The sequence below is a fragment of the Mugil cephalus genome, chromosome 6 (genome assembly GCF_022458985.1).
Source record: "Mugil cephalus isolate CIBA_MC_2020 chromosome 6, CIBA_Mcephalus_1.1, whole genome shotgun sequence".
Taxonomy (NCBI): Eukaryota; Metazoa; Chordata; class Actinopteri; order Mugiliformes; family Mugilidae; genus Mugil; species Mugil cephalus.
This window is the reverse complement of record NC_061775.1, coordinates 16,463,852-16,491,370: the sequence shown is the minus strand read 5'-3', so window position 1 is coordinate 16,491,370 and position 27,519 is coordinate 16,463,852. Positions and strand designations below refer to the sequence as shown.

Below are 27,519 nucleotides of genomic sequence, written 5' to 3'. Positions count from 1 at the left end.
GTGTCAACCAACTCCTCACCAGGTTCGGAGCTGGCTCTAATGTACAACGACGCGTCAGTGCTGGAGAACCATCACCTCGCTGTGGGCTTCAAACTGCTCCAAGAGGAAAACTGTGACATCTTCCAAAACCTCAGCAAGAAACAGAGAGACTCCCTCCGCAAGATGGTGATCGACATGGTGAGAGGACTGTACATAGAAAAATGTGATTTGAATGCGTTGGTTCGGGGACGTTTTTTTAATGTATTAAACTTGAAAAGGCTGCTGGAAATATACACCAATCAGGCATAACATTATGACCACTGTCCACCTTCCTTTATCACCTTAATATTTTGTAGGTCTCAGGTCACCGTTGTGTCTCATCACAGAATGGTATCCCACAGATACTTAATCAGTTTGGGATCTGAATTTGGAGACCAGGGTAACACCTTGTACTGTTTTTCATGTTGTTTTAGTTGTTCCTAAACCTTATTTGTGTGTTGCTATGGGGTGGGGGTGTCTAAGAAACATCCACACTAATGCCAGGTCTAAAAGTTTCCCAGCAGAACATTGTATTGTTGTTGTTATTCACTTCTCCTGTCAATGTTGTGGCTGATCGGTGTATTTTACTTTGACAACACAGACATTTACACAGCAGCTTTTTCACCTTTAGCTGGAGAGAGTCCAGTCCAAAGTCAAAGAGGCAACACTCAAAAAAACAGTAGAACTGGACAGTCGTTGAGGTGTTTTTTGTTTTTGATAAAATTACATTTCAGTTTGAAAGGGAAACTTGAGAGACAACACAACAGTGTCTGTCTGCTTTGTTAGCGTTGGGCTTTAAAACCCACTCTCCAAGTCATTTCCACTTTGAGACTTAATCTACTTTAAGACTAATCACAGATCATGGTTTTGCCTTTAAAAGCAGCACACAAGTATGAAGAATGGTCAGATATCGGTGAAACCAGCTGAGGGTTGTTGTGTTTGTGTGCGGCCGTCGTCCTCTCTAGGTGCTGGCCACAGATATGTCCAAACACATGAACTTCTTGGCCGACATGAAGACGATGGTGGAAACCAAGAAGGTGACGAGTTTGGGAGTGCTGCTGCTAGACAACTACTCTGACCGCATCCAGGTAAGAGTGTGGACTGTGTAGTACTCATGACATGACACTTACATAGCTCTAGATCATTGGTCTTCAACAGGGGGTCTCCGACACATAGGGGGTCCATAGAGGTACTGTAGGGGGGTCACAAAATCTTTAGTTGAAATATTCTCCCACTGCTTTTTGGCACAGTTACCCTACTGTTGCACATGTTTGAATTAAGAAAAATAATATTTGGACCTGTATATCATTTGAATAGCTTAACATTGAATGCAAAATGATAATAATAATGTTTATTTATAAATAGCACAAAGCTACACACTGTCCGTCAGTTGGGGGTGTTGAAGAGCCCTGCTCTAGATAATTAAAAGCATAGCAATAGTATAAAATGCACAACACCGATGATCACATGTCCTACAGTACAGTCGATACAGGAGACGTATTGAAATGACATCATAGTTTACCTTTTAATACTGAAGATACTCCAAGTGATGGCTGAATAATAAACAGTGGCTCTCAGATGCTGACATCAACTTTTTTCCATAAGAACCTGTGACCACAATAACAAACGCGCAACTCTTTTCATTTTCAACTGTGTGAATGTGCTGCTCCCTGCTGGAGACTTAGCTGTCATTACATCTGACATGCAGTGGGGGATTGTTGGTGAAGAGTAAGAATTAAGTAAGAATTTGTGTAATTTCCCTCTTAAAGAATTACTGTGTGGTGTGTCTGTTGCATTTTGCATCTTCAGTTCATTAGCACCAACCTGCAGAAAAGAGTCAAAGCACCACATCTTCAAAGATAACTCTGATACGAGTGAGATTTTAGGATCGAGCTGGATCTGATCCAAAAGGCGTTTGAAGAAAGGCAACGGGGCTTGTAGAAATTTCTTAAGCTCTGAGAGACTGGTGGGAAGTTGAGGTTTAAATAGGAAAACTTTGTGAGTGAAGCCCATCAGAAACTTACTTGACTTGTTTCTGTAATAACAAACAAACTGAACTGAAGAAGCTACCGTTGCCTTTCTTCGAACACCTTATGGATTAACGTGACCTGGATGATTGAGAACCTTCACAGACACGAGTTGGATCTGACCGGACGATTCTCCTCCAGGTTCTACAGAACATGGTCCACTGTGCCGACCTGAGCAACCCAACCAAACCGCTGGAGCTTTACCGCCAGTGGACGGACCGCATCATGGTGGAGTTCTTCACCCAGGGGGACAGGGAGCGGGACAAAGGCATGGAGATCAGTGCCATGTGTGACAAACACAACGCCTCCATAGAGAAGAGCCAGGTAACGGCAACTGACAAAAGCAATTATTTCCTTTTAATGGAATAATATATTAACATCTCCAATGGTGAGACGTTTGGATGTGTTTCATATCGCGCTCCCATCGTATTTACTGATCGTATTTCCATGTCTAGGTGGGGTTTATTGACTACATCGTGCACCCTCTGTGGGAGACCTGGGCGGATTTGGTGCACCCTGATGCCCAGGACATCCTGGACACACTGGAGGACAATAGGGAGTGGTACCAGAGCATGATACCCCGCAGCCCCTCACCCTCCAGCCCTGAGGCACAGCATGCTGAGGTGGGGCCAGGAGGAGGACCCTTGGGGGCAGGAGGGACTATGCCTTTAGTAGGAGGAGGAGGCGGAGGAGGCGGAGGAGGAGGAGGAGGGGACAAATTTCAATTTGAACTAACTCTGGAAGAAGAGGAGGAGGATGAGGAGTTGGAGTCTGACCTGGAGAGCCCCTTAGAGGAGGACCCGCAGTCAGGTGGGGAGAGGCATCGAGACTCCTCCTCCCCCTCCTTGTCTCCAGACCCCCGCAGCAGCAGGTACCGCCCTCCGTCGCCTCACCCGTCCCGGACCCTGAGTCTAGCCGCCATGTCGGTGCGGAGCCCCCACCCCCACAGGACAATGGCCTCTCCGGGGCAGGAGGGCGCCGACAGGGACAGAGAACTGAGCCAGGAGGGCGACGGAGTGCCCTGCCTGCACATGGGCACGTAACAACCAGCACAACCTGCCCCGCCCGAGAGACACGAGTGCTGGGTGCGTGGAGACGGAGGCAGGGCAAGCCTTTACCAATAATGTCTGTAAAATCACCACAGTCCCTTTACACTGGAGACACCCTCTCTAGAGAACAGAGGAATGTTCCCCCTCTGTTTTATTTTTATTTTTCGGCAAGAAGAATAGTTTTAGCCTTTTCTTTGGGTGACAGGCCGTTGAGTCCCACCCTAGTTTGCTGTAGCTTTGGTTCGGAGTGTTCCCTGAGAAAAAACTGCTGCATTCAAGCTGGGATGAAGAGTGGAGCCAACGCCTGCACTCGCAAACGAGAAGTAAACAAAGGTAAAGGAAATGTCTTCCTCCAAAATAAACTGTGACATTTGAGCAGCCAATGAGGGTCACAGTGGTGTGACAGGGTCATGGAAATTATTTTGCACCATAGTTTTTAGTTAAAGATTTAAGATTATTGAGTCCTTGTTGGAACAAGTGAGTATGATTTATTTTTGTTGAAGAATGGTGTGAGACGTGAATCATTTTACCAAATACAGGATGTAGATGAGCAGCGATGGACCTTAACCTCAGGGTATGAAGAGAAACATAAGTCTAATGTAGCACAGATGTACTGGGTACCCCTCACCTGACCCCAGACCCCAAACTCTCCTTCCTGTTTGATTTACCTCCAAGTCGTAGACAAATGAGACTTTATTTAACGTGCATGTCTCTACATGCAGTGAAAACCCTTTAATGGTAAATTTGGCAACTGAAGCAATCAAACGATGTATTCTTCAACCCGCTTGTAGCACCGCAGAAATTGAACACTGAAGGAGACCGTACCTTTGGTCTCACCTGTTATAAAATATAAAAGACACCAACTGTATTGTATTATTATTATTTTTTACCTAAAAGACAATTTTAAAAGGTGTCATTATTTTCAGTTCCAATTTTCTAACCTTCATCCTTCGTTGTAGGTTTGCCGGTCTCGTCTGTGTTCATGTGCTTAAAAAGCCTTTTTGTTTTTTTTTGTTTTGTTTTGTTTTAAATCAGGGTGCCTCCGGTCAGCAGTAGCACTTTACCGTCTCTGCTGTTCAGCTCCTCCATTCAGTCACACAAAAGGGCTCCACCCACTGTAGGCCTGCCGACCACAAAAACACGGGACAGGATATTTGATTGTGGGCGCCAGAAGGCAGGGCAGGAAACTTAACCGGCCGAGCAAATACGAAAATCTCAGCAGGCGATCTGATGCGGTTTCAAAGCTCTGATATTATTGTAATTACGAGACTTTGTGAGAAGCATTTGTTATATATATATATAGTTCCATGTTCATTAACGTTTGCATGTCAGTTTCTAAAGCTACAAAATTCCCTTTATTGTGAAATTTAAATATATACGTATGTATATCGGAGCCTGATAATCCCTTTAAAACTAAATAAGCTGGACCGACACTGTCAACGTTCACATTAATCTTCTTAAATGAGGCAGTTTTATACCTCCAGCGTCCTCTAGTATAAAAACAGTGTGCCTTCTGACAGCGCTGATAGCAGCACTGTTCAATTTACAGTCTTGATGTCTCCCTTTAAAGGCTCTAGCCCCGGCCCCCCTGAAGACAGGCAGGGGTGCAGAATCACATTGGAGCAGGTGGAAACTTTATTGCTGCATTTATATGGACGCCAGTATTTTGCCAAGAATCAGAGTAACATCAGAAACAAATATATAAAAAAAAAAAAACGTCTCATGTGACCGCCTTAATCAGAAATCACTCGGTCCTTGATTATTTCTGCCTGGTAGAGACACTTTCTTTCATCAGGTTATGGGATGAGTAGCCAGAGTTAACATGCGCAGGGCTGTTGAAACTTCTTCTTTGTCTGATGTGTTTACAGCAGATTTGACGCAGAACTGTGTTTCACATTTAAAAAAAAAATAGATAAAAAAAGTTTTTTGGGGCACGTAAACTCACGCGTTACATCTCATCAGATCATTTATTTTAACTTCCTTGTGAACCGCAAATCAGTGATTTCATTCAGGCGGGAGAAACGCCGTCCATATAAATGCAGCCTATAATCAGTGCACTGTACTTCTCTGATCTGGATACACACGAAATCCTCACCTGACTCTGAGTGTTGAATGTTTCTTCTGCTAGAAGGATAAAGATGCAATAGTAAACCTTTTCTTGTCGTTGTCAAAGAAGTGAAAAGACCGAACCCACAATGAACTGGTGCTACATCTGAGTGTCGTTGAGCATTTGAGTTTTTTTTTTTTTTAAATGCAAACACAAATTTATGACATGTAGATTGTTTGTTGTGGGCAATACAAACATCATGTTTACACAAAGGGGAAAAAAAAAGTAATTCCGGCCTTACATTTTAAAGGAGATTTTCACTCATCTCAGTAGAAATTTTAAACACCAAAACCACCTAAGACAAATTTCAGTAAGGATCCTACGGTTCCACGATCGCGGTGTTGCGTTTACCCGCCCTGCCCGCTGGTGCTGACGCAGAGATGACGAGGAGCTCGGTTTCAAAAGCTGGTTGACATAAAAGAATCGCCTGTAGTTCAGACTAAACAGATGACGCTCCATCAGGTTATGGGTCTCATTCGGTAGATAGTGCTCGACTGGGATGAATGTGTGCCATAAGTGTTGAAAACACACAAACACCTGCCAGCCTACGATGCTGTACATTTTTACACTAGAGATTTTAACCTGATGATGATTGTATCGAAAGTCATTAAACTTTATAGTGTTAGTTTTTACAAATGATACATGTTAACAGTATTTAAAGCAGACAGTTTCATAGATTTTTGTGCAGCTTAGGATCAGCCTGTTCAGCCCTTTCCTAATCAGATAGCTGAGACTTGAGAATGTGCGCAGTTTCAGGTGTTTTCATGACTTTCCCGCGTCTTTCTGTAATACATGTTCGGTCTAGAACGGTGTTTGTCGCTGTCACTGAGGTGTAAAAAAAAAAAAAAAAAAAAAAAGAAGACCAGGGAGTATGTGAACACTACACAAGACATGATGCTCTTCCTGGTCAGGCAGTAGTAGAAAACACTAGTTTAACAGTATTTCATTATTTCAGCTAGTAAGCTTTATTGACCAGCCTTACACATGGAGAGGTTTAAGACGATTGGTAAAGAGCCAGGTGTTGCTTTTGACGTGCTGACTGTTTTTTTGTTATTTCTTTTTTTTGTTTCATTGTTTTTGAAAGGTTTCTCCACAATTCTAGACCAAACTTTACTCAACATCAGTGCAAGTGGGTCACAAAGGATCACCAAACACACAGAAATCCTCTTCGTAATATGTTTTTAGCCTTTTAGCGAGAACACATTTCAATGCACATATTTTGCTATTTTGCTGTCATTTCATTTCATATTCAAATTTGACCAGTTTCAAACTTAATTTGGCCTGGAGTGCAAAATTTAACCCGCCCCATGGTGAAAATGCCATGTGAACATCTACATCCAGTGCCTTCGGTTCAGATCCTCTAGCACATAGGTCTTCAACAGGGGGTCTGTGGAGGCACCGCAGTGGGGGGGTCACAAAATCTGTGGTTTGATTTTATATATATTTATATATTTTAATTTCTTTAAACACACATTAACATGAATCCAACATATTTTCATAAAGGGATACTTTAATATTGAATGCAAAATTATAATAGTTTCATTGTTTTACTACTGTTAAAGCTCCAGAAGTACAGTAGAAATACTAAAAATACACTTTGTGTTTACATGAAACACTTTCATTTTTGAAAGATTGCAGCTTAGCAGAGATTCGCACCTTTAATCTTTTTTAAGAGATGCTCTGTGGTGCTGTAGCCTTTTGTCGACCTTCAGACGCACCAAGTGTCATTAACTATTTATCTGCAGTTGAAATTTTTAGTCGACCTAAATCACTGTAAAACTGGAGAATTTTTATTGTGTAGGTGCAGTAATTCAGACAGCTTTATGCATTTTGCCGTATCTGTCCAATATAAATGTATGAATAACATGTAGAATAAATATTAAAAGCACCAACATCCAACATTTTAAAGACATTCTGTACATTTCTGATTTTTAATCTTTATGCTGTTCTTACGTTAATGTGGAGTAAATTGAATCACTGGGTAGGGTAGGACAAATTCATCCCGTTGGGTTCATTTTAATTGTGATATGAAATATATGTTCGACTTTTCATAAGCTCGACTTTAGATGCACCAACAATCACTTTTTTTTTTTTTTTTTTAAATTCTGTCAGCATGTTAAATCCAGCACCGTGGCTCTTTTCAGGGCGACACCAGTGCCATACAGTGTTAAATGTGCTGACGAGCAGGAGGGTCCTGCTTTCTCTCCTTTGTGTTGCGCTGATACTGCCTCCATTAAAGTTCATGCTGTCTCATTCTCTCAACCTCTGTGTCGTGCAAACTTCTATTAAAAAAAAAAAAGAAAAAGAGAAAAAAAAAGATATTTATTCTTCAAAATGTGTCTGTCAAGACAAAGTACTGTAACATAGGACATTTGATTTCATGTTCTGGAGCCTAAAAATCAAGTATACTTCACAAGTATGTATACGCCTGCCACTCCAATGTTTTTTTTTTGTGTCAAAGAAATTAACTATATTTTTGTTTCGCATTTTAAGCCAAAAGAGTCTCGGGAGTTCAGGGTGTTTTAAGTGAAAAATGCCAATAAATTATATGGAAAATTTACATCTGTTTGGCTGTGTGTTTGTTTCCATTTCGAAATGATACTGGTCAAGAGACACATGAAGGATTTAATCCAATATTTAACACTCACGAGCTGAATACAAGAGGAACTGAATTAAGTGTCTTGACACACAGGTGATTATATCTACTACAAATACTTTTAACCAACATATTAGTTTGAGATAATATGACATTTATCCGTTGTGTCCTACACACATGCGTTTCCATTTTGTAGTTTTCAGCAGAAGCTCCTGTCCAGTTGGACCAGCGCTCCAGTGCAGGCTGGAGGCTTCACCCCCTGTTGATACAAATCATAGCATTAAACATACATCCAAGCACAAAATAAACTCAAATCAGAAACAAAACGCGTCATTAACCAAATGGAAAAACGGAGGAAGTTTAGACTGCAGACTGGAACAATTGTGAATATTCCCTTTAGCTCAACAAATTAATATCCAGCACTAACAGACATCTCAAAGTGGGAATAAAAAAAAAGTTCTCACCTTGTAGAGCTCACAAACCAAACGGAAAAGGGAGGACATTGCCCTGTCTTCATTTTCATCTGTGTATTCCTGTGACAATGATTCATAATCTTTAATCACGTACAGCATTAAGAGTCCATTGCATTACTTCTATCATCCCCATTCAACTTCCAAATGTGCTGAATGAATTTTATATTGTGCTTAGCTAACACAAACAAAGTTGAATAATTACAGATGAATTTACAACTTTTTTCCCCCCCATGCAAACAAACGTAGATAGCTATCAACCATGTCTTTACATGCTTTTAACACAAGAGTCCAGTGTCTTACCCCGTTGAAGGTAACCCAAGGGACGTGTGTATGTGCTGGGTACAGAGCTCTGGTCATGATGGCGTTGGCGTGCATCAGCTGGCGTCCCAGACTTCCCTTCACACAGGAGTCAACGCTGGACCAGGAGACAGAGGGAGCGTACAGCTGGAGACACTGTGAGCACAAGACGGAGTCGTCAACCACAGGAATCCATCACCCTCAAACACTGTCGTCCCCGTTAACCTCATATGAAACGTTATTTCCTCTAGAGAAGTCTGAATGAGTGACACCAGGAGGGAGTAACATGATAAATTTTCCTACGTACACATACAGTACTGTGCAGACGCTTTAATAAATACACATGCAAACAGTTTCTCGGGGTACTTGGACCATTATTGGAGAACTTTATTACAGCTTTTCGGCCCAGATTGACTCCCTTATTGTCAAAACTCACAGGCTTTGAAGCATTGAGGACATCTGAAGAAGACTCCATGCAGTAGATGATGTGAAATGCGGTCGAGTGTCCCGTTAAATGGATGATACAGGCCTGAGGAAGACATTATAGACCATTAACCTGAAGTCTCTGCATGTCTAAAGATATTACACTAGTGTTCACTTGCAAACCTCAATCATGTTTCCTGTGCATTCAGGCTCTCCGTGCTGACATGTGAAGGGGGAATTTGCTGTTGGAACCTCCTACAAGAGAACGATCGGTGTCAGTTTTTACTAGCCCTTTGCATGTCGTCGGTTTATAGTAGCACGGGTTTTCTGGGTCAAAATCATCACAACACTTCCTGCAAATTATGTCACACATTCTAATTTTAAAGCCGCTGTACAATAATAGAAGGAAGGGACATCTACCATAGCGTTCCCGTATGGCACCAGCGTAACAGCCATGATGTCCTGCAACATGGTCCAGGTAGGAAACAGCTGCTGGGTGATGAAGATCCTGCAGGCCGGACACAGACTCTCATAGTACAGAGTGACAGATACTGGAGGAACCGCCTGCTGTGGCCTGGTAGCGCTGACCTCCATGCACTGTTTCTGAACCTACACGATAAAAATAAAAAAGTAACAAGAAAAAATAAATATAGCAACAGAAATGTGTTAAGTTTTTAGTTTGGTGAGGAATAAAAATGTTCCAGGTGGTCCCAGGGATTTCAAATGTTAAAACACAACTACTACTTCAACCTTGATTCTACATTTAAGCAGATTATTTATTAGTTTATTACCAGTATTAGAAACTCAAACAGTGGCTATTGTGAGGAGGAGGGTATCATTTTTATTTGTCCAAATGTCTTAGCAAGATTGCAATTTTATCCAAAGCCACAATGGAGTCAGAAGTTTCATTTAAAAAGAACAAATAATCAAATTCTTCATAAAAATGACAAATTTTAATTCTAAAAAACCTTTGATTTTTTTTTCATAACATCTGATGACTTTCTTTTTTTTCCTGGTAGTTTCTACACTGGAGAAGTCACTGTATGACTAATAGTCATGCTGTATTCTCGTCAGTAATATTTAGTCTAGTTAAGTATAATTTAATTAACAGACATGATGGTTGCATTGTTCAAAAGATTTTTTCAGCCTCCGGTCATCTTTAAACTGATTAAATGTTTGCGCGTTTTTGACCCAGAGTTGCTCTGCCGGTCACATGAAGAACCTTTGGTTTTCAATTTCTGAAGCATGACTCTAATTTAAGCTCAGACCAGGACAAGTTTTGACAACACTGTCTGAATGAGACTATAATCTTTACAACAACTTTCTTTTTCCAGAGTACAACTATACTGCAAAGATTTTACACTTTATTTATAAATGAACAACTTTTCCCATATTTATATTAACAGGATAAGGAAATAACGGTTTCACCATTTACCTAGAATAAAAAGCTTGTTAGACAAAACATTGACATTTATTTCAGCTAATTTGCATTGAATACTTAACTACAACAGAACGATCATTTTAAGCAAACATTTACTTCCAGATTTCCATTTTCTGATTAGTTTTCAGCTGTGAAACTTGACCGATTTAAAACAGCACTACTAATTTAAACAATGGCACCCCTCTAAATAGATCCGAATGACCTTATTTTACTCACCTTACATTGTATAGCTATTTCCAGGGATCGACACCACTGAGATGGAGGGTAGTGACAGCTCGGTTTAGGATGAGACGTCTCCAAAGCTTTAGGGGCAACACAGATGATTAAAAACACAACCAGCAGACCATATAGCTTCATGGTTGGTGTCAGCACACAGGTCCACTCAGCACTGGAGAGGAAAGGACAGGGAGAAGAGAAGCAGCTCCTCCTCGGAGCCGCCTTTCATCAGCTGATTAACGCCAGGTGTGATCCATGGGTGTGAATGACTGCTGCTGCCTTCAAGACTCCTCGGACAGTCCCGCTTCCAGCAGCACCCGACTGTTCAAAACTCAAATTAATTTGAGTATTTTAATCTCAGAGAGCGAAATCGTGGACTCTGTGTCAAACGTGTTTGTTGACAGCTAAAACATAAAACAGAATTTACTTGTGAAAGCAAGCACTGGTGATTAATCGTGAATTAAAAAAATAAATAACATTAATGATAATAATAATAATTCAGTATTGCTATGGTGAGGGGACACCCTCTTGCGGTCACACAATCATCGTGTATATATGTCACACAATAACAGAACACGTTTTAGAATCACCTTGTCTCTTTAATTAAACTAAATTAAGAAAATTAATTACGATTATTAATACAAGCCATTATCCGCAGCTGAATGTGAAACGCAAATGATTTTGGGAGTTGTTGTCTTAATAATAATTGTTTTTTACCCTAAAAACATATTTTTCTCTCTCTAGCCAGCACAAAAATAATAATAATTTTCCCTGGACACAAAACTAGTAAGCGTTCTTTAATTTAAGAAATAAAATGATGACAGAACAGAGAGTAAAGTTGCTTCAGCAGAGTAACTGACCATTCCTGATGCGCCATCTTGGATTTTGAATTCCTCGGGTGAGCCAAACGAATTTACGTCCTCTACAGTTGCGCAAGTGTTTTTATAAATGTATGAAATCGACATGAAGTGTCCTAAATAGTTTCTGGAGACTTTACCACAGCTGTGGTAGCTTTATATTTGAAATATTTGCCCGATAAACAACTTAACTCCGCCCTCCCCAGAACCACTGGGGGAGCTAGAGGCCAGAAGTGACTGATTTGACTTGTTTCCCGAAAACTCGGTAAAACCATGATGACCATGAACTATGACAGAAGGTGGCATCTGAAGCCAAGTAAAGTGACGTGAGTAAGCTACTGTTTCCTAAACAAAAAACATGTTTGTTTGTTTTTTTCTCAATTTCCTCTCCATTGGCCTACCCCTAGGTGGAGACACCTCACCCACGTCACCATGGAGCTCACTCAAAATGTCCAGAAGAAGCACAGCTAAGTTAAAGGTAAGACTCCACTGACAGTGTGCTGTTTTCAGTGGTCTATGCTGCAAGCTTTAAAAAACAGTGTTGAATACCTTAAATTACTTTGCAACACTGTCTTCTTGGTCATATATTCTGTCTTGGTGCTCTGTAGTTGGCAGTGTTTTTTTTTTTTTTTTTTTTTTAGCAATGCTTAGTGTTAAGGAGCTGAGAGTGGACAGTGTCAAAATTTTATTGGTCAACTTGGCACAAAAAAAAAAGATTTGTTTAAACCATAGTGTTGTGGTTGTCGCGTAGCAAACCTGTCTTCATTAACCTGTCTGTGTTGGAGCACATTGCTTGTAAAGCCATTGTGTTTGTTGATGTGGTGCATGTGTCTTCAGTTTTTTCTTGGTGTGTGACCAAGTAGTTCTGCTCCCACTGGTCCCAATGGTCATTGGTGGAAAATACTTCTATGTACTTTGTACATTTGTGACTTCTGTGTGCTGAAAAAAAGAACTCAGACTATCAAATTATGCTCGATGAACAATTCATTAAACCATATTCTCAAATTTATTTGGGATCTCAAAGTGCATACATGAACATACTGTTCTGAAGTAGGTAAAATCAGGTTTTACACCAAACAATTTTCTTTAGCTATGACTTCTAAAATGAAATGAGCTACAGTATTTATGTTTAAAGACATCAAGCTGTATCTTCTTGCATAATCAATACAGCAAATCAACATTTACAGTAACAGTATTTTCTCACTGAAATGCGCTATCAACTAAAACTTTTTTGAGATCAAATGAATGAGACAATTTCATACAGCACAATGGAAACAAATTCAAAGTCAAAGTTACAGAAACATGATTTTAACAGATGTTAATTAGTGATACAGAGACAAGCAGAGGTATTTGATCATAAGCACAGCTCAAAGTCCCTGGATTTTAAATATTGATTATGATTCTCTCATCTAACTCAGAATGAAAGGATAAACAAACATATGTCTGAAACTAGTTCAGAAAATATTACTGCTAGATCCCATTATCTTATGGCATGGAAGAAGGTTAAGGGCGATAGTACAGTAAAGCCACTGAATGGCACACTAGCACTAAAACTAAATAACTAATACCAAATCTCTCCTCTGAACACACAATTACATCAAACCCAAATTAGAGACCATACATGGAAGGGATGCACCAAATTAATAGTCCAACATTGGTACTGGTTTATGAATTTTCACAACTGGTGCATCCCAAATTCCTATACTTAATAATGTCCACCATAAACCCAACATACAACACCTTCCTCTATCTCTTCTATTCCACTTACTATAACTACTTCCTCCACCTAACCAATGCTTTATCGTGTATCTAAACATCTCTATAACGTCCTGTTTGCCACTGTGACAGTTACCATTACTCCTGCAAAAGACTGAATGATTATATTCAAAATTACATTAAGTGCAAATGTTTCAAAGCATTCAGTGCATGTTTAGGCATGCACATTTGCTTAATTAAGGTGCGGGAGTGATTGTCATCGTAGCTAAATACACCATAAAATGCAGGTTACAAACTCTGTTTCCAGGATCAAATTCCAACACGTTACAAGCCCATCCACCATCCTACTTTTCACAACCCCATCTCTTTGATTCTTTACTTTAATGGCACGCTACTTCCAATGATTCAGTCATCTATACATCTTGCAATATCAAGCCCCTCATGAGTCTCATAAACAAAGGTAAACAGACTTAAAAAAAAAACAACCAGTAATAAATGCCTTTCCAAAGGCATCCAACCATCTCTGACAATGCACCAGTTTGGCTGATTTAGTCTTCCATGCCACAAATCTATGGTATCTAACCTAAAATGTCAACAAGAGTTGCTCAGTAAGAAGAACAAATCAGACTGGGGAGACCATGTACTAGTTAAATTTGTTCTTCTCGTAATTTTTGTCATAAACATGATATTCATGAGGGATGCAGGTCAGCAGTCGCCGCCTGGCACTGGGTACCTGTTCAGGTACAAGTAAAACTCCTACCACCGTCTTCTCGTAACATTTTATCTTTCAGCCTATCAACAGCATTTTCAGTAGCTGTGTAATTATATTAATACAAAACAACATGGTTGTTAAAACATCATGAAGAATTAGTTGGACAGAGAACTACTTAACAAGATTGCAGCTCAAAGTAAACTATGACACACATTTTATGATATGTGACACCAGTTATTCCTCTACTAAAGATTTGTTTGAAATGTGTTCTCTCCATTTTGTATATTTTGATCTATTTTTTTTTTTTTTTTTTTTTTGCACAGTGATAAAAACATTAAAGTTACAAAAAATGACAATGACAATAGAGTAAGACCAAATTGTGCACATGTAATTGCAAAGATGGTTGACTTTGCTGAACTAAACGGTAGATTTAGTTTATTTTTGGAACCAGCACTACAATACATCAATCTCTTGAGCAACTTGTTTATATTTACAACTACAGGATGTCTACCTGCCTTTGTAACAAGGTGAATGTATATGAATACAGTCATAGTATCTCTACCTGACATGAGATACTTGTGCAAATACTATGCTTTAAATCTAAATGCCACAGAGCAATGGTCCTCTCTGTTTTTCTTTCTTTCTTTTTCTTTTTTCTTTTTTTTGTGCACATATACCTTTTTTTGTATTTCTGCTCAGTAAAACAATTGCGAAAACAATTAATTTTTAAAATTCACAATATTTAGTGCATTTTTTTTTTTTATTATTTATTTTTATTTTGAGTAATAGAAATTTAACTCTGAAATTTAGCACTCAAAATTTCAGATAACCTGAATGGTGAAGGAGAGACACCTATAGTGTGGTTACACCCAGGTTAGAAGTCTTACTTGAGCTACCATGTGGTGGTTGTGGTACACTCTGTCCACAACTTGTGCAATGCAGCACTTGACAGTTTACTATTGTGCAACACTATACCGCAAACTGATGTGGTTACAGGCACAACAAACCACAACCAGCAAGAAAGCATTTCTATTTACTCTGATAAACGGTTCATCTTAGTATGACTCATACTGTATGTCCGAGAGATGCGTTTCAGGAAAACTACAGCAATGAGTGCCAAGCACCAATGATAGAAAAAAAATAACAATAATAACTCAGAATCTCACAGAGTACAGCTAACCCAGTACAGAAAGGTAACGGTAGCTGGTGGTGTTATTATAGTACCAGAACTGGTTTGAAAACAGTGTCCAGCCTTTCTGTTTAGTTATACTCTGGTAATCTGTTGGGTGGCATGCAAAATTCAGACATTTACACATATCCACTGAATTTGGACGCAATCTGTCCAAATTCCTTCATGGCAATAAACAGTCTAACAAACAGTCTAACAAAACGGATAACTTCAAGTGTACGTACGCAAAGACAATCAAGCGTGTGACTGTTAACAAAGAAGTGCATTTAAAATCACCAGTTCAACAGGACAAACTACGTGCTGAAAAATTAATTGTGATCAACCAGTCAAATATACACTCTTGTATAGGTAATTATATCTTAATTACTGGACAGCCACAAAGGACAGTCCTGCATTTACTACTGTATTATTCCCAATAAAAATAGTTCTAATTATTGACTGTAATCCACAAGCGCCACTTCATCTCCACTCACAAATTGCACAATCAAGAGTCCCTGGGTTGCAAACCTGTTTTCTATCCAGGTCCCTCCAGCCCTGGATCGGTCTGAAATGTAAACAATTTTGATTTTGAAATAAGATATTTATTAATATAGACTCAATGTTCCATCACCATTTAAATCTACTTTACAAAACTCAGCTAATGATATAGTCTAATGATCTGTACCAACTATTTAAATAAAAATATCTACAATTTTATCACATTTTACGGAAATATACTCTATTTGGTCCACCATAGCTGGATTCTTATTTTGTTAACTAGCAAAGCTTATCATGCCAACGGTGGTGATAATTAATTGTGGCAACTGTCAGGAGGAATAGGGGCTACTTAACAATAATTGTGACAATTCAATGCTTGAAGTGAATCACTGAAAGGAGAGCAACTACCTTTTACGATAAAAACGCTCCATTTTTGTGCATGGATGCTTGTGTTATTGTATCCTTTCATCCAGCTAGTTCAGTTCATCAAACCCTTGTGCAGTTAAATATGACGGCTGGAGAAAAGCACTTAAAGGCACTATTCAACAGTTTCCTACAGAACTGAAAAACTTGCCGCTGAATCCTGTTTAATATCACACCACAAATCCTTAACAAAGCTCTGAGGCAACCAAACCAAACCAAAATATTCCATCAGTCCAGAATCAAGAAATTATCACAGCATTAATCCGAATCAAGCCAATGTTTCCATTTACTTAAGAAGGTTACTGATTTGTAACGTCCTGATGAAAATGTTTACAATGCTGCAGGCTGAAGAAGGACAGGGCTTAAATTCCCACTAGCTAAATATTTTTGTTTTCTTTTCTAAGCCTATTCACCAAAATGAAAACTTTCGACTTCTTTCAAACATCGTGATATGAGATCAGTTATTGTGTGTTGTCACAAATGTCCCACAAACCTGATCAAAATATTAGAAGTCCTGTTCATAGCCATAGCTATGAGGTTACTGGGCTGAACTTATTTATTAGATCTGTAGAAGAAATTAAACCAGATCTGTCTCCTCTTTTATTTAATGTGTTACAGTCAGCTAACCATTTCTTCAGAGAGGAGTCGTCACTCAGCTAAACTACAAAAACGCCTCAGTGTTAGTCAGACTCATAGCTTATAGATGGCACATTAAATACAGATCTTTGCTGACAGACAAAAACAATGAGAGCTACAAGGTTTTCTCTCGTATGAGCTAAATAAAGCTTGGTATCTCAACAACCAGAAACGGGTTTCAAAATTAAACCAGCTACAGGAGCCCAACGCTTTGCATGTGTGTGGTCACGCACACATGCAGAGGGTTGTTTTGGATAAAGTGCCTTTGTGTCTCCTCAGTTTCTGCACAACCCGTAATGCACGTGTGCAGGGTAGTGCAGAGACCCATCCTGAGCTCAGTTTCTCTGAAGCACCTTGAGCGTAGGTGCTTCCATGATTGTATGGATGTGATTACATGAAAAAAAAAAAAAAGAATTATTACTCTTATTATGAAAGGTTTATATTCTATATTCTAAGTAAAGAGTAACATGACACATGTTGACAGTATCAACAAGTTTCTCAAAACTGCTAATAACAAGGATGTCACCTGCTGCAAAAGATTAAATTCGCTGTTGAATTCTGTAAAGATTAATCTTGTGCTTTTAAGCTTTATGTGCAGCTGGCAGATAAATGGGAGTTTTAACTATATAAATAATCGCTTTAAACACGAATTAAGATTAAAACAGAGCTCCGGTCTGGCTTTTGACAACAGCTTTTAGATATTGCTAATTCATTTGGTTACTGGGGGTTCAATGACAACAGCATCAAACAATCCTCAGTATCTCAAACTGAATCCCAGTTTGATTGGCAAGCTTGGTGCGGAAGCCAAATATTTGCCTTAATATTACCTCGAAACTTTAAAATTTAAGTATGATAAAGTTATAGCAGTGTAGAATTATTAGTTATCCAATTTTTAGCTCTGAAACAGTTGTGAAAATTCTTTTATGGTGACAACACTAACCGGTATGAGCCTGGTTACAGTGTCCGTTTGGGTGTGTCTTAAGTGCTCATAGTGTGAAGCTTTGGGAAAGTGCCATCAGGGTGTGCTGGTGTGTCTCAGCTGTGCTGCTGACTGAGAGCGGGCCAGGCCAGGGTTACATTCAGCTGCTGGTTGTGTTGGATCAGAGACGTGTGTCGATAATGGAGAACGAGCTCTCTTAGCGATGAATACAAGTTGTAGGGCTCAGCGAAGCCATATCCTGTTGACGTCCTGTTGATCACGCAGTGTTTCACATCCCCGTCCACACTGCGTGAGAGTAAATAACTTGTCAGTGATTAAAGTGTTTACGAAGAGAAAAACCTGAAGTGTATCTGCCTGAAATGTGCCGGTGTACTCACACAACGGAGCAGGCAAAGGAGCCTCTCTGAGTCTGGCTGTCTCTGATTAAGAAAGTCCCATCTCTCCTCCCTCTGAGCAGCTCCTCCGCCTCTTTACGTCTCATGCCACCTACGTACCAGCTCCTCTCCTCCAGGTGGGTATCATCTGCTAGTGTGTACGGGCTAGTAGGTGGGGAAGGAGTGGTATGGTTAATTTAGCCAGAGGAAATGTTTTTAAAGTGTACAGTGCTCAACAACTAATAAGCATTTCATAGCAACATATAAAAATAAAAATTATCGGAGCAAAACCTGAGCAATTTGAGAATAGAATAGAATGTCCCTTATTGTCATTATACAGTGTATAATGAGATCAGTGCATAAACACAAGTATATACAAAATAGTGCAAAAAGGTATTATTTACAAGAGATGTTCAGTTTTACCCAGTGCTGTTTGTGTTATGCTAATAGACCCTCAGTAAAAATGGGTTTGCAGCTGGAAGTTTTAGAGATTGGAAGATTGTATTGAACAACTGCTTAAATATAAGCAAAAGAAACCATTTCCATTGTTTCAGCTGTTTTTGTTACATGAATAATGATAATTAACTAGGACCATGGGAAGAATACTTACTCTTCTTCTTCATTCTTGATACCCAGCCAGTCATTAATCTGGCTCTGCTGCGTGCCTTGCTGGGTGAGCCAGCTGAAATGTGGACAAAGCACAGTGAGGAGGCTGCAGAATCTGAATTATTAGCGCAACGTGTTGTAATGTACCATCTGCGTTCCTCTGTTAGTTAATTTAGGTGACAGAATGCCAGCTGACATTGAAGGCTTTACTAACAAGACACCAAAGAAGGCAAGCAATTAATTTCAGTATCAGTTATTGTGTTTTGAATGTGCAGCGTTCACACACTCTTGAGTGAAACAGGGACGCTTACAAAGAACGTTTTCTAGCTGTGTTTTTCATGCATAATTACATCTTGAGCTCTATCAGACTGTGAGTTTTGCTTTGTTTGTTGTAAATGAATAGTAGCTGCTTCTATAAAGATGGGCCGTATTTTCTTTCACAACCAAACAAAACCTGAATAGACCACATCTGCATATTCGAATTAACTGAAGGGCAGCAGCCAGCTAGAAAGACAGTCTTCCTATCAGTCACAATGAAGCCCCATATCAAACATATTGGAGATCAACAACTGTGGCAGCATGGTGGAGAACAGCTGATTATCTTTTTCTATGTTTATAACCCAGCTGTGTCAATGGTATGTGACAGACTGTTTTGAACTCGACATTTTGTCAGTCATATCTCAGATGGATTTCATCTGATGGGGTCACGTTAACCTATCTGATTAGTCCTGCAGTTAGGGGCACTGTGCCAGGGTCATCTGATAGTTGATAGAGCTATGCAACAATTCTAAAAATGATATGTGCATACCTGCTGGCTAAAATACATTCACAGGAGTCACAAACACTTGACATCCAGAATGTTTTGCTTTCTCTTGCTCTACATTACACACTTTCTTTTTGTTTTGACTACTAGTCACTTTTTTAATGTACGTGACAAATCTCTGAGAACATTTTGGGATGAAGAAAGAAAACTACAGAACAAGAAGCCGTTGTCTGTCGGTACACAAACTAGAACATGGGTTTTTTAAAGGTTAAACTTACAGCAGGTATTGATCTCTGATCTTCCTTAGCTCCACTAGGTCAGGCTTTAGGCTGTTCATTTTCCTGTTGACCTCCATGTGAGCCAGCATCTTCTTCCTCAGCTCTTCCTCCAACAACTTCTTGCTGCTATGTATCTCTTCCACACTTGACTGCATTTCGTCCGAGTTGCTTTGAATGCTGTGGGCAAAGGAAGCCCTTTAGTAAACCATTCAGTGTCTGCTGTTCTGATGTGAGCATGCTGGATAGGTATGACATAAGTAACTACAAAAAAATAGATGGAAAAGTGCACATAAAAAAACTGACAAAATGGGGAAAATAACAGGGAGGTATTTCAGATACATACTTGTCAGTCTCTGTACTGCTGTCCAATGTGAGGAACATGTCGATGTATTCCTTGCTATAACGTTCTTGGGTTTCACACTCCTCCTCAAAGATCCGAATTATTTCACTGAATGCCTCAATGGCTGTTCGCTTGCTCTGCAGTTCCTGTGAATCGGACATAGTAAAATCGTTCCTCGTCAGAAATAGACCATTTGATTAAAAAGTTATTTTTGCCCAATAAAAACAAACTTAATGTATTAGAAAAGAGCCTGACGGACGAGTTTGTTGTCGTACCTGGGAGGTTTGGTCCAACTCCTCAAACAGGCAGTCGTACTCTTTGCTCCTCTCTTTGTATTCATCCTGAAATATCCTCAGCTGTTCTCCAGCTGTGCCAATGTCAACTTCCATCAAAACCTGCTGCTATACAGACAAGAATGTAAAAGAAGTTTAGTACCGAGTCCATTTTAAAATATGATACTAATTATGATGCAGCTAATACACTGTGTAGGTAACAATAACAGCACAGCAACAGCAAGTCAGCCTGCAATCAAAAACCGTAAGCAACAAACCTACCTGCTGGTATCTTGAAATTGGGTAAAGTAATTGTGTATCCAGTTTAGAATTGTACTGGGCCAGTGACTTTTTCTGGAAATACTGGATCAGGTCCACCACAGAGGGAAAGGCCAGTGGCTCGGAAAAACCATATTTCCCCCCGTGATGGAAAATTTTTATTAGTCTGTTGGAGCCATCTTTTCTGCAAAAGTCAAAGAATATTGGTTGCAAAAAGATGGCCACAAATGCTGGAAACATATAGAACAACATTTTTTTTTTTTTTTAAAGTTGACGTCAGTGGAAATTAGAAAGTAAGTTATTCCATTACAGTACATGCTACATTTGTTCAGCCAAGCTACTTCTAAAAGTACTTTAGACGTGCGTCTGCAACTTGGAAGAATAATGACTTGAATAATATAAAGAGCTTTGGGTCACAGTTATGCGTATGAAGCAAGAGACGTGAGAAGAACGGTGTAGGAAGCATTTGAAGTCTGTTTCTTAAGACAAATGTGAGAAGGATAACTGGAAAGCAAAAGTGGGACATGTCTTGTGTAGACCGGGTGTTATGTTGCTGACCACTGCAGTCCTTGCCAAACTCCAGTCAACAAAGCTTTATATCTGAAACCCAGTATGTCCTCATTCAACTAAAATTAGACATAAACCACAAAATGTATTAAGTTACACTTTAAATCACCTAAACTTAAATTTGGACTTGGATACCAGCAAATAACTGACCTCTGACTAAAACTTCAACGGTGTAAGATTTAGGGACGACAAATCATTCATTCAAAGAACAGACTTCTGATAATTGTAATAATAGCTGCTCAAAGATTAAAGCTGTACTGATACACTTAACTAGTTTGTGTATGTGTTGAACACAATTAACAGTGTATACAGTACATGTTCATTTGTTGTAAATATTCTGATGAAAATGAAATTAATAAAGTAGTTACCTTAGTGTCAGTGTGTATTCCCCCTTAATCCTACTGGAAGCATCTCGGACCAGGAATGTGCCATCTGGAGTGTTTCTCATCATGTCATTCACTTCCTCTCTAGGTATTAAAAACGTACATCAGGTTTCAGTAATGGCAGGGTCCCAGGAATACAACTCATGAACAAAATCATGCAAAGCCCTCAAAAACCCACACATGCATAGAACGTGTGAGGGATGTAAGTCTATGAGAAAAAACATTTTTTTTTTAAGAAAACTGAATGAAAGAAAACAGGGTATGATACACCACAGTGTAACATTATCATAAGGTGAACAGTCTGTACCTTGAGATGTTTCCCCAGTACCAGTCGGCTTCAGACAGCTGGGGGTCATCAGCGCTGGACTCACATGCTGCCACAGCTTTCGTTACGTTGTTCTCAGGTTGAAGTTCTGATAACAAATTTGAAAGGTGAAGTCAAAATTTAGCTCACAAAAAAGGAAAAAAAATTCCTGCCTACCCATTTTTTTTTTTTTTTTTTTAGAACATTATATTGCTGTCCCCTTATTACCATCCAACTTACACTAACATGAGCATTTCCATCAAAGTAGCTCAAAACTGTAGAATAGCCAAGCAAGTATATCGTATTTAAACCTTAAGTGGGAACAAAACTCATATTCACCACAGGATCTTTTGCAAACAAAAAAGACAAAGAAATGTTAGAAAGTACCTGCTTCCTGCGTGGCGTTGGATCTTAGCTCAGGAAACACTTCATGATGATCAGGATGAGCAGAAAAGTCCTGAAGAAACGCCGTCAGGGTATTAGACTGTGCCTCACTGTCGTTTTGCCCCATCTCAGTATCCAAGAGCTCTGAAAGCAAACATACAACAGCCCGGTGTTACCCACGATTTCAGTTTAGGCCAGTTTGTATACAGCGGTCTGCACTTTGTGGGTGTTCTGCACACACTGCCGGCCCCCCCAATAAGTTGTGTTGCTTAGTCTTGTACCATGTGGGAGACTCTGTCCAGACTAGTCTGCTGACAGGTGACACTGTCTGACTGCCTAAAATACCAGAACTGGCACTCCTCAATGCTCAGGCACACTCGCCCAGACTCAGTTCTGCTCAGCGCTCGACCTCGCCTTGCCTCGCCTAACAAACAACAGCTGTCTTTAGTGAGATGCCATGTGGGACTTAAGGACTGGAGCTGATGTGCCACTGTATCTGTTTGTTTTTTTTTATTGCTTCTGTGTGTGTGTGTAAATGTTATATTCAGTGAGCAGCGACATGCGAGAACCAGTCTGCCCGGCATTTCCTGAAATCATTACTTTTATTTGTGATGTGTTTGTATTTACCACCATGTAAACACACACTCACACCCACAAGCGCTGGCATGTGTAGTGAGAAGTGTGCTGTTAGCAGTTAATGTAAATCTTCCCTTCAGCACTTGTGATGGCATGCCTCGAGATGCTTTGAATTGCTGCTGTAGACAGGCTGTATGCTGGAGGAATTGTACTAATGCTGCTGTAAAATTAGAAATGCTGTAATGCTATTTATCCGCAATCTACAAACAGCAACGTTCTGTCAAAACTTGCCTGGTATGAAAACCTAGTAAGAGCTCTGTATGCAGTGATTCCAGTTGAATAACTTAATCTATCACGATCCCCAACTCTTACTATTTTTCCTGCAGCTGAAATGATAAGTTAACAAAAAACTTATATCAGCCATTGAATTTGATAATTGTTTTTGTTTATTATGTCAGTGTACGTCAAATGTCTTTCGGATTTATGACTCTTTATGATGTCGCCTTTTGGTGACGTTTTGCTGATGTTGGATTAGTTGATCCATTGGCTGATTCAGTTCAGTTGCTTCGTCTTATATGGTGCCACCAAGAGATATTGTAAAAACCAAAAAAATAATACTGAGTTCCATTTCATTTACTGTTTCATGCCCATTTAGGCATTGGAATTAAGCTACTAGACAACTAACCTCTGATTTACCCTCCTTATTAGTATCAATGATTTTTAATTATGTGACACACCTTAGCCTTCCAGGCTCAGTCAACATGCATATTCTCCTTGAAGTGGGTGGTGCTGGGAACAGATCCCAGTAAAGTTCACAGTAAAAAAAAAAAATCATAAGTTGGTCCCGCACTCACATTTAAGTTGTGTTTATTGGGTCTTGGATCAACGTTTTTGGTCCGTCAACCTCATCAGAACCAAGGTCGACAGATTGAAATGTTGACCCAAGACCCTGTAAACACAGCTTAAATGTGAGTGTAGAAGCAAATTGTGATTTTTTATTTATTTATTTATTTTTTACTGTGACTTCTTAGCCTACAACCTTTAAAATCAGCATTATGTCCAAAAACTATTTCCTTGAGCTCTGCTCAAGTGAAACGGGGTTCCTTGTCTGCGGGTATGGTGCAAATTGAAAGACGAATTCTGCCATCTGCTGGTTTCTTATTGGAACAGATCAAGCATGTTCCAACCTTAACACTTTTTGGTCCGATGGCAATTTAAGTTTTTAGCACAGTGTAAAGGTTTTGCAGTCGTCTTTTTAAGAAAAGGCAGTTTCCTCACAAGGACGCCCATATGTTTAAGTATTGATTGTAAAATGTTTAAGGCTCTTCACAGTCTCTCTGTTTTAGAGACTGGTATTGAGAGTGAAGACATACTATGTCATTTATGTCGAATTTAAATGACAATATGAGTCAAGAGACATAAGAAATTTAGAAGGAAAATTAATATATCACATAGGATACAGAATTTTGGCCCTTGGACAAGTGTAGTTAAAGACCCCCGCCCTCTGTAGTTTGAGATGTTTGGGCAACGTTCCACATTTTTGGCTGAAAGCTAAAGGAGACACCCTGACACTGACGAGACCTGGCTGAATTAGTGACATCTTTTAAACTTATTTTTCAGGCCTTTTTCTTATTTTATTTGAATGACACGGACAAAAAGATGATAATAATAATATACTCATAATAATAATAAAAGGAACATTAAATGCAGGGGTGGTTAATTTTTTTTAAGAATAGTTGATACTTCAGCAAAGCCAGCATAATTATTCTCTTATCCATCACAATTAATAGATACAGCACCTTAAGCTTACCTTGATCAGCTGGTGGAAGCTCAGGCCTACTAGCCATGGATATTTCTGCCTGCTGTCGACGTTGGGTAAGCAGTGATGACATCACAGGATATGCACGATGGGGCTCAGGATTATCCCCCATATGGTTGGTGTTCTCACTGATGACCACAGCCTCGTCCCTGAGATGGAGGGATGCTAGTGACAACACTGGCAAATCAGCTGTCTGGAGCTCGCTCTCCTTTGTCCAGGGATGGAAATTCTCAGATGCCATTTTCATAACAATGACTGGATAGTCCAGCTAGGTTTTATTAAGGAGGTGAAGCAGCAGGGCGTTCGGTGCCACGGTGCAGTTGGTCACATACTATCAGCTTACAGTTACACTCATGGCTGAAGATAGCAAGGCCGGCAGTGCAGAATTCATGGCTGCCCAGTGTTGTGGAGGTAGAGCGTCTTCCTCGGCCTGAATCCCCGTTTTAAACACATCGTACGGCAGAGCAGTGGCATCGCCAGTAGATCCTTTGTTTTTCGCTTTCTTTTGCTTAGAGGGAGTTCTCTTTATTCAAGCACTGTTGTATTTCACAGTCATTTGCTTAAAGGGATTCATGCCTGAGTACTACCCAAAACAGTCAGCTTCAACATCCAAGTGCCTGGTTCATACACTGTGACTGTATTTGTCGAGCTGCAAACCCCCCGGAGAGTGACAGACTGAAGCACGACTGCCTACAGTCTTCTTTGAGATCCCATTTGTCACCTCATATCAGGTAACCTAAATCAGAAGAAGCACATATGTTCAGAAAATCACCAAAAATGGCCTGCAAACATTTGGCAAAATAATGGTTAATACTACCTAATCATCTTCAGTATCTCAATTAATTTGTCGAAAACGTGAAATCATATCCCAGTATATAGCTAAATAATGTATTATTACGTAAACAAAACACAAATGAGCAAAGGGGCACAAATTAATTTTGATGATGAGTTTTAAGAAGTAAAAACATAAAAAGTAATAATGTTTTGATTTAGTTCTTATTGTGCATTATTTTCCTTCTGTTTTGGACCAGTCAGACATATCATGCCTTTGGGTGTGTGAAATTGTACTGTTTAACACAGTTTTCTGGCCCATTGTCTGATCAGGAGGAGCAGGATAAATATAGACCTAGATTATAATCTTCAAAATCCAATTTGAGATGGTAGTAATGACTATTCACACAGTATTTTTTTTTTTTTTTTTTTTGTTACACCAGTGAGAAATCCTCAGACCTAAATAAGATCTGCATAAAGACATCAGAGCTATTTAAGAGAAATAAGAATACGTTGAGTTGGTAATGAAATGATTGCATGGCAGATGAGATATACTCTAATAGAATAATTAGCAACGTGAAGATGATTTATGAAAATGGTGGTAGCCTTAATATTTAACAGCATCAACATTTTATGCAGCAGATTCCCTTAACAAAACTGGCAGCAAAAAAAAAGAAAAAAGAAACAACACCAGGAATATTAACCCAAAAAACATATTCACAAAAATTTACTGAATGTCCAAGAAGATATATATATAAAAATATTGAAATTTCTGGGATTTAACGGGATTTTGCTTGTTGGGAATTCGGGATAAAGTATCAACCGTATTACTGCATTACGGAGTATCATGACACTGCATGGTAAAGAATCCCTCCTCCTCCTCTCTCAAGCCTCTGGGGTTAATCAGCGGTTTATTATTTTCCTACAGTCTTTATGATTTATGATCTGACATTTTAGTTATTTGATGTGGAAATACCACACAGTTTTTCTAAAAAAAGAAATAAATAAAGAAAAATTTAAAAAGTGATGACCATAACTTTATTGCGGTATTGTCGTAGTCTTAATCGTCTCTTATCCTTACGGAGTTATGGATGGGTTGGAAAAGTCATCATAGTTGTTGAATTGCAACCAGAAGGGAAAACATCAGCCTGGTAGAAAATGTACAGAAGGAAAATTAATATTCACCTTAAAAATCTGAAAAATGGCCAAATGTATTGAAAATCTTTCAAAACATGATACTGATGGTATGTCTTCATATTTACTTTATTATTACTAGTTATATGTCAAGGGTTCGGTTTCAACAAAAGAAGTATATTGATTTCCCAATTCACTCAGTAAAATTAGATTGTGAAAGTCACAGCATTGAAAATGGCGTCGCGGTGAAATCTTTCTAATGGTGGACAGCCACTGAAGTCGCCATTAACTGATGTTGACGTTGTATCATACGTTGTGTTGGGTTCTGTTCCGACCAAATGCGATTTCACATAAAGTCGCATTATCACTTCAGCCAGTTTTATCATGCTTAAATGCATGTGTCCTATAAAAGAAAATCTTTACGCAATGTTGTGGGATGACAAGGTAAACTTTTTTGTATAAATATCATATAAATATAAGAAGTCTAAATTTGAGAAATGGTGTTTGCATTCTTGATGTCTCACCAATGCTTTTCCTTATAGACCAGCATGAACCAAAGTTGCGGCCATGAAAATCTTTTAGTGTAGTTTGCATGACACAACACTGCTCTATTGCGTACTTTCATAGGGTCTACAGCAGTAAAAGTCGTGAATCCGAAATGCATTAAATGCACTGTGCAGAAAACACTTTTTTGTCTCTTTACAATCATTGTTGCATCCCAAACCAAAAACAGAACGGCTGTACGCCATATTTTCTCAACACCTTCAAGCTCTCCATCATCCTGCACCTAAGCTTGAATGACGAAGGGATATGGAGCCTAAACAGCCGCAGAACTTTCAAAATGGCAACTTCTGGTATGGGTAACGTCCAAGAAAACCTGCAAGAAATAATACCGTTCGTCAGGAAACTGTACGGGACAGTACGCACCTACCTGGGCCAAGACAGAAGGGACCGGGCGGCATAGGAAGCCAACGTTTCGTCGACATCCATGAAGCGGCGAAGAGACGTGGCTGGACGCACACGTGGCTCAGATCACACCAACCAACGGCCTCGGTCCTCACGCCATTCTGTG

At 39.4% G+C, this 27,519-nt stretch overlaps 3 protein-coding genes across 15 annotated transcripts in view; 1 reads left to right on the top strand and 2 right to left on the bottom strand.

The window, feature by feature from the left end:
* The window catches only part of pde4cb (phosphodiesterase 4C, cAMP-specific b), a 95,788-nt gene extending 88,027 nt beyond the window's left edge, over positions 1–7,761 (top strand). For all 11 annotated transcript variants that reach the window (XM_047587793.1, XM_047587798.1, XM_047587800.1 and 8 more), the window contains 4 exons: positions 23–177; positions 984–1,106; positions 2,187–2,369; positions 2,501–7,761. In XM_047587793.1, the coding sequence (XP_047443749.1) occupies positions 23–177; positions 984–1,106; positions 2,187–2,369; positions 2,501–3,088 (1,049 nt within the window). In that variant the 3' untranslated portion in view covers positions 3,089–7,761. The remainder of the gene's footprint in view (positions 1–22; positions 178–983; positions 1,107–2,186; positions 2,370–2,500) is intronic.
* Positions 6,694–10,898, bottom strand: si:dkey-197i20.6 (gamma-interferon-inducible lysosomal thiol reductase). Its single transcript, XM_047587803.1, has 8 exons — positions 10,648–10,898; positions 9,411–9,599; positions 9,174–9,245; positions 9,004–9,096; positions 8,571–8,723; positions 8,262–8,330; positions 7,975–8,056; positions 6,694–7,483 (listed from the first exon to the last, which is right to left on the bottom strand). Exons 1-7 carry the CDS (start codon positions 10,786–10,788, stop codon positions 7,997–7,999), a joined length of 777 nt encoding a protein of 258 aa, XP_047443759.1. The 5' UTR covers positions 10,789–10,898; the 3' UTR covers positions 6,694–7,483; positions 7,975–7,996.
* A 1,593-nt stretch (positions 10,899–12,491) lies between these two features.
* LOC125009744 (phosphatidylinositol 3-kinase regulatory subunit gamma-like) lies at positions 12,492–27,519 on the bottom strand. Of its 3 annotated transcripts, none has more exons than XM_047587919.1 (12): positions 27,379–27,519; positions 24,534–25,278; positions 22,151–22,291; positions 21,767–21,872; positions 21,445–21,543; positions 20,513–20,693; positions 20,234–20,359; positions 19,962–20,104; positions 19,619–19,795; positions 18,582–18,653; positions 17,975–18,136; positions 12,492–17,882 (listed from the first exon to the last, which is right to left on the bottom strand). In XM_047587919.1, the coding sequence occupies exons 2-12, from the start codon at positions 24,787–24,789 to the stop codon at positions 17,693–17,695; spliced, it is 1,653 nt and encodes a 550-aa protein (XP_047443875.1). In that variant the 5' UTR covers positions 24,790–25,278; positions 27,379–27,519; the 3' UTR covers positions 12,492–17,692. The 3 variants fall into 3 exon arrangements, with proteins under 3 accessions (XP_047443875.1, XP_047443877.1, XP_047443876.1); XM_047587921.1 differs by having other exon boundaries at positions 20,234–20,356; XM_047587920.1 differs by having other exon boundaries at positions 27,375–27,511.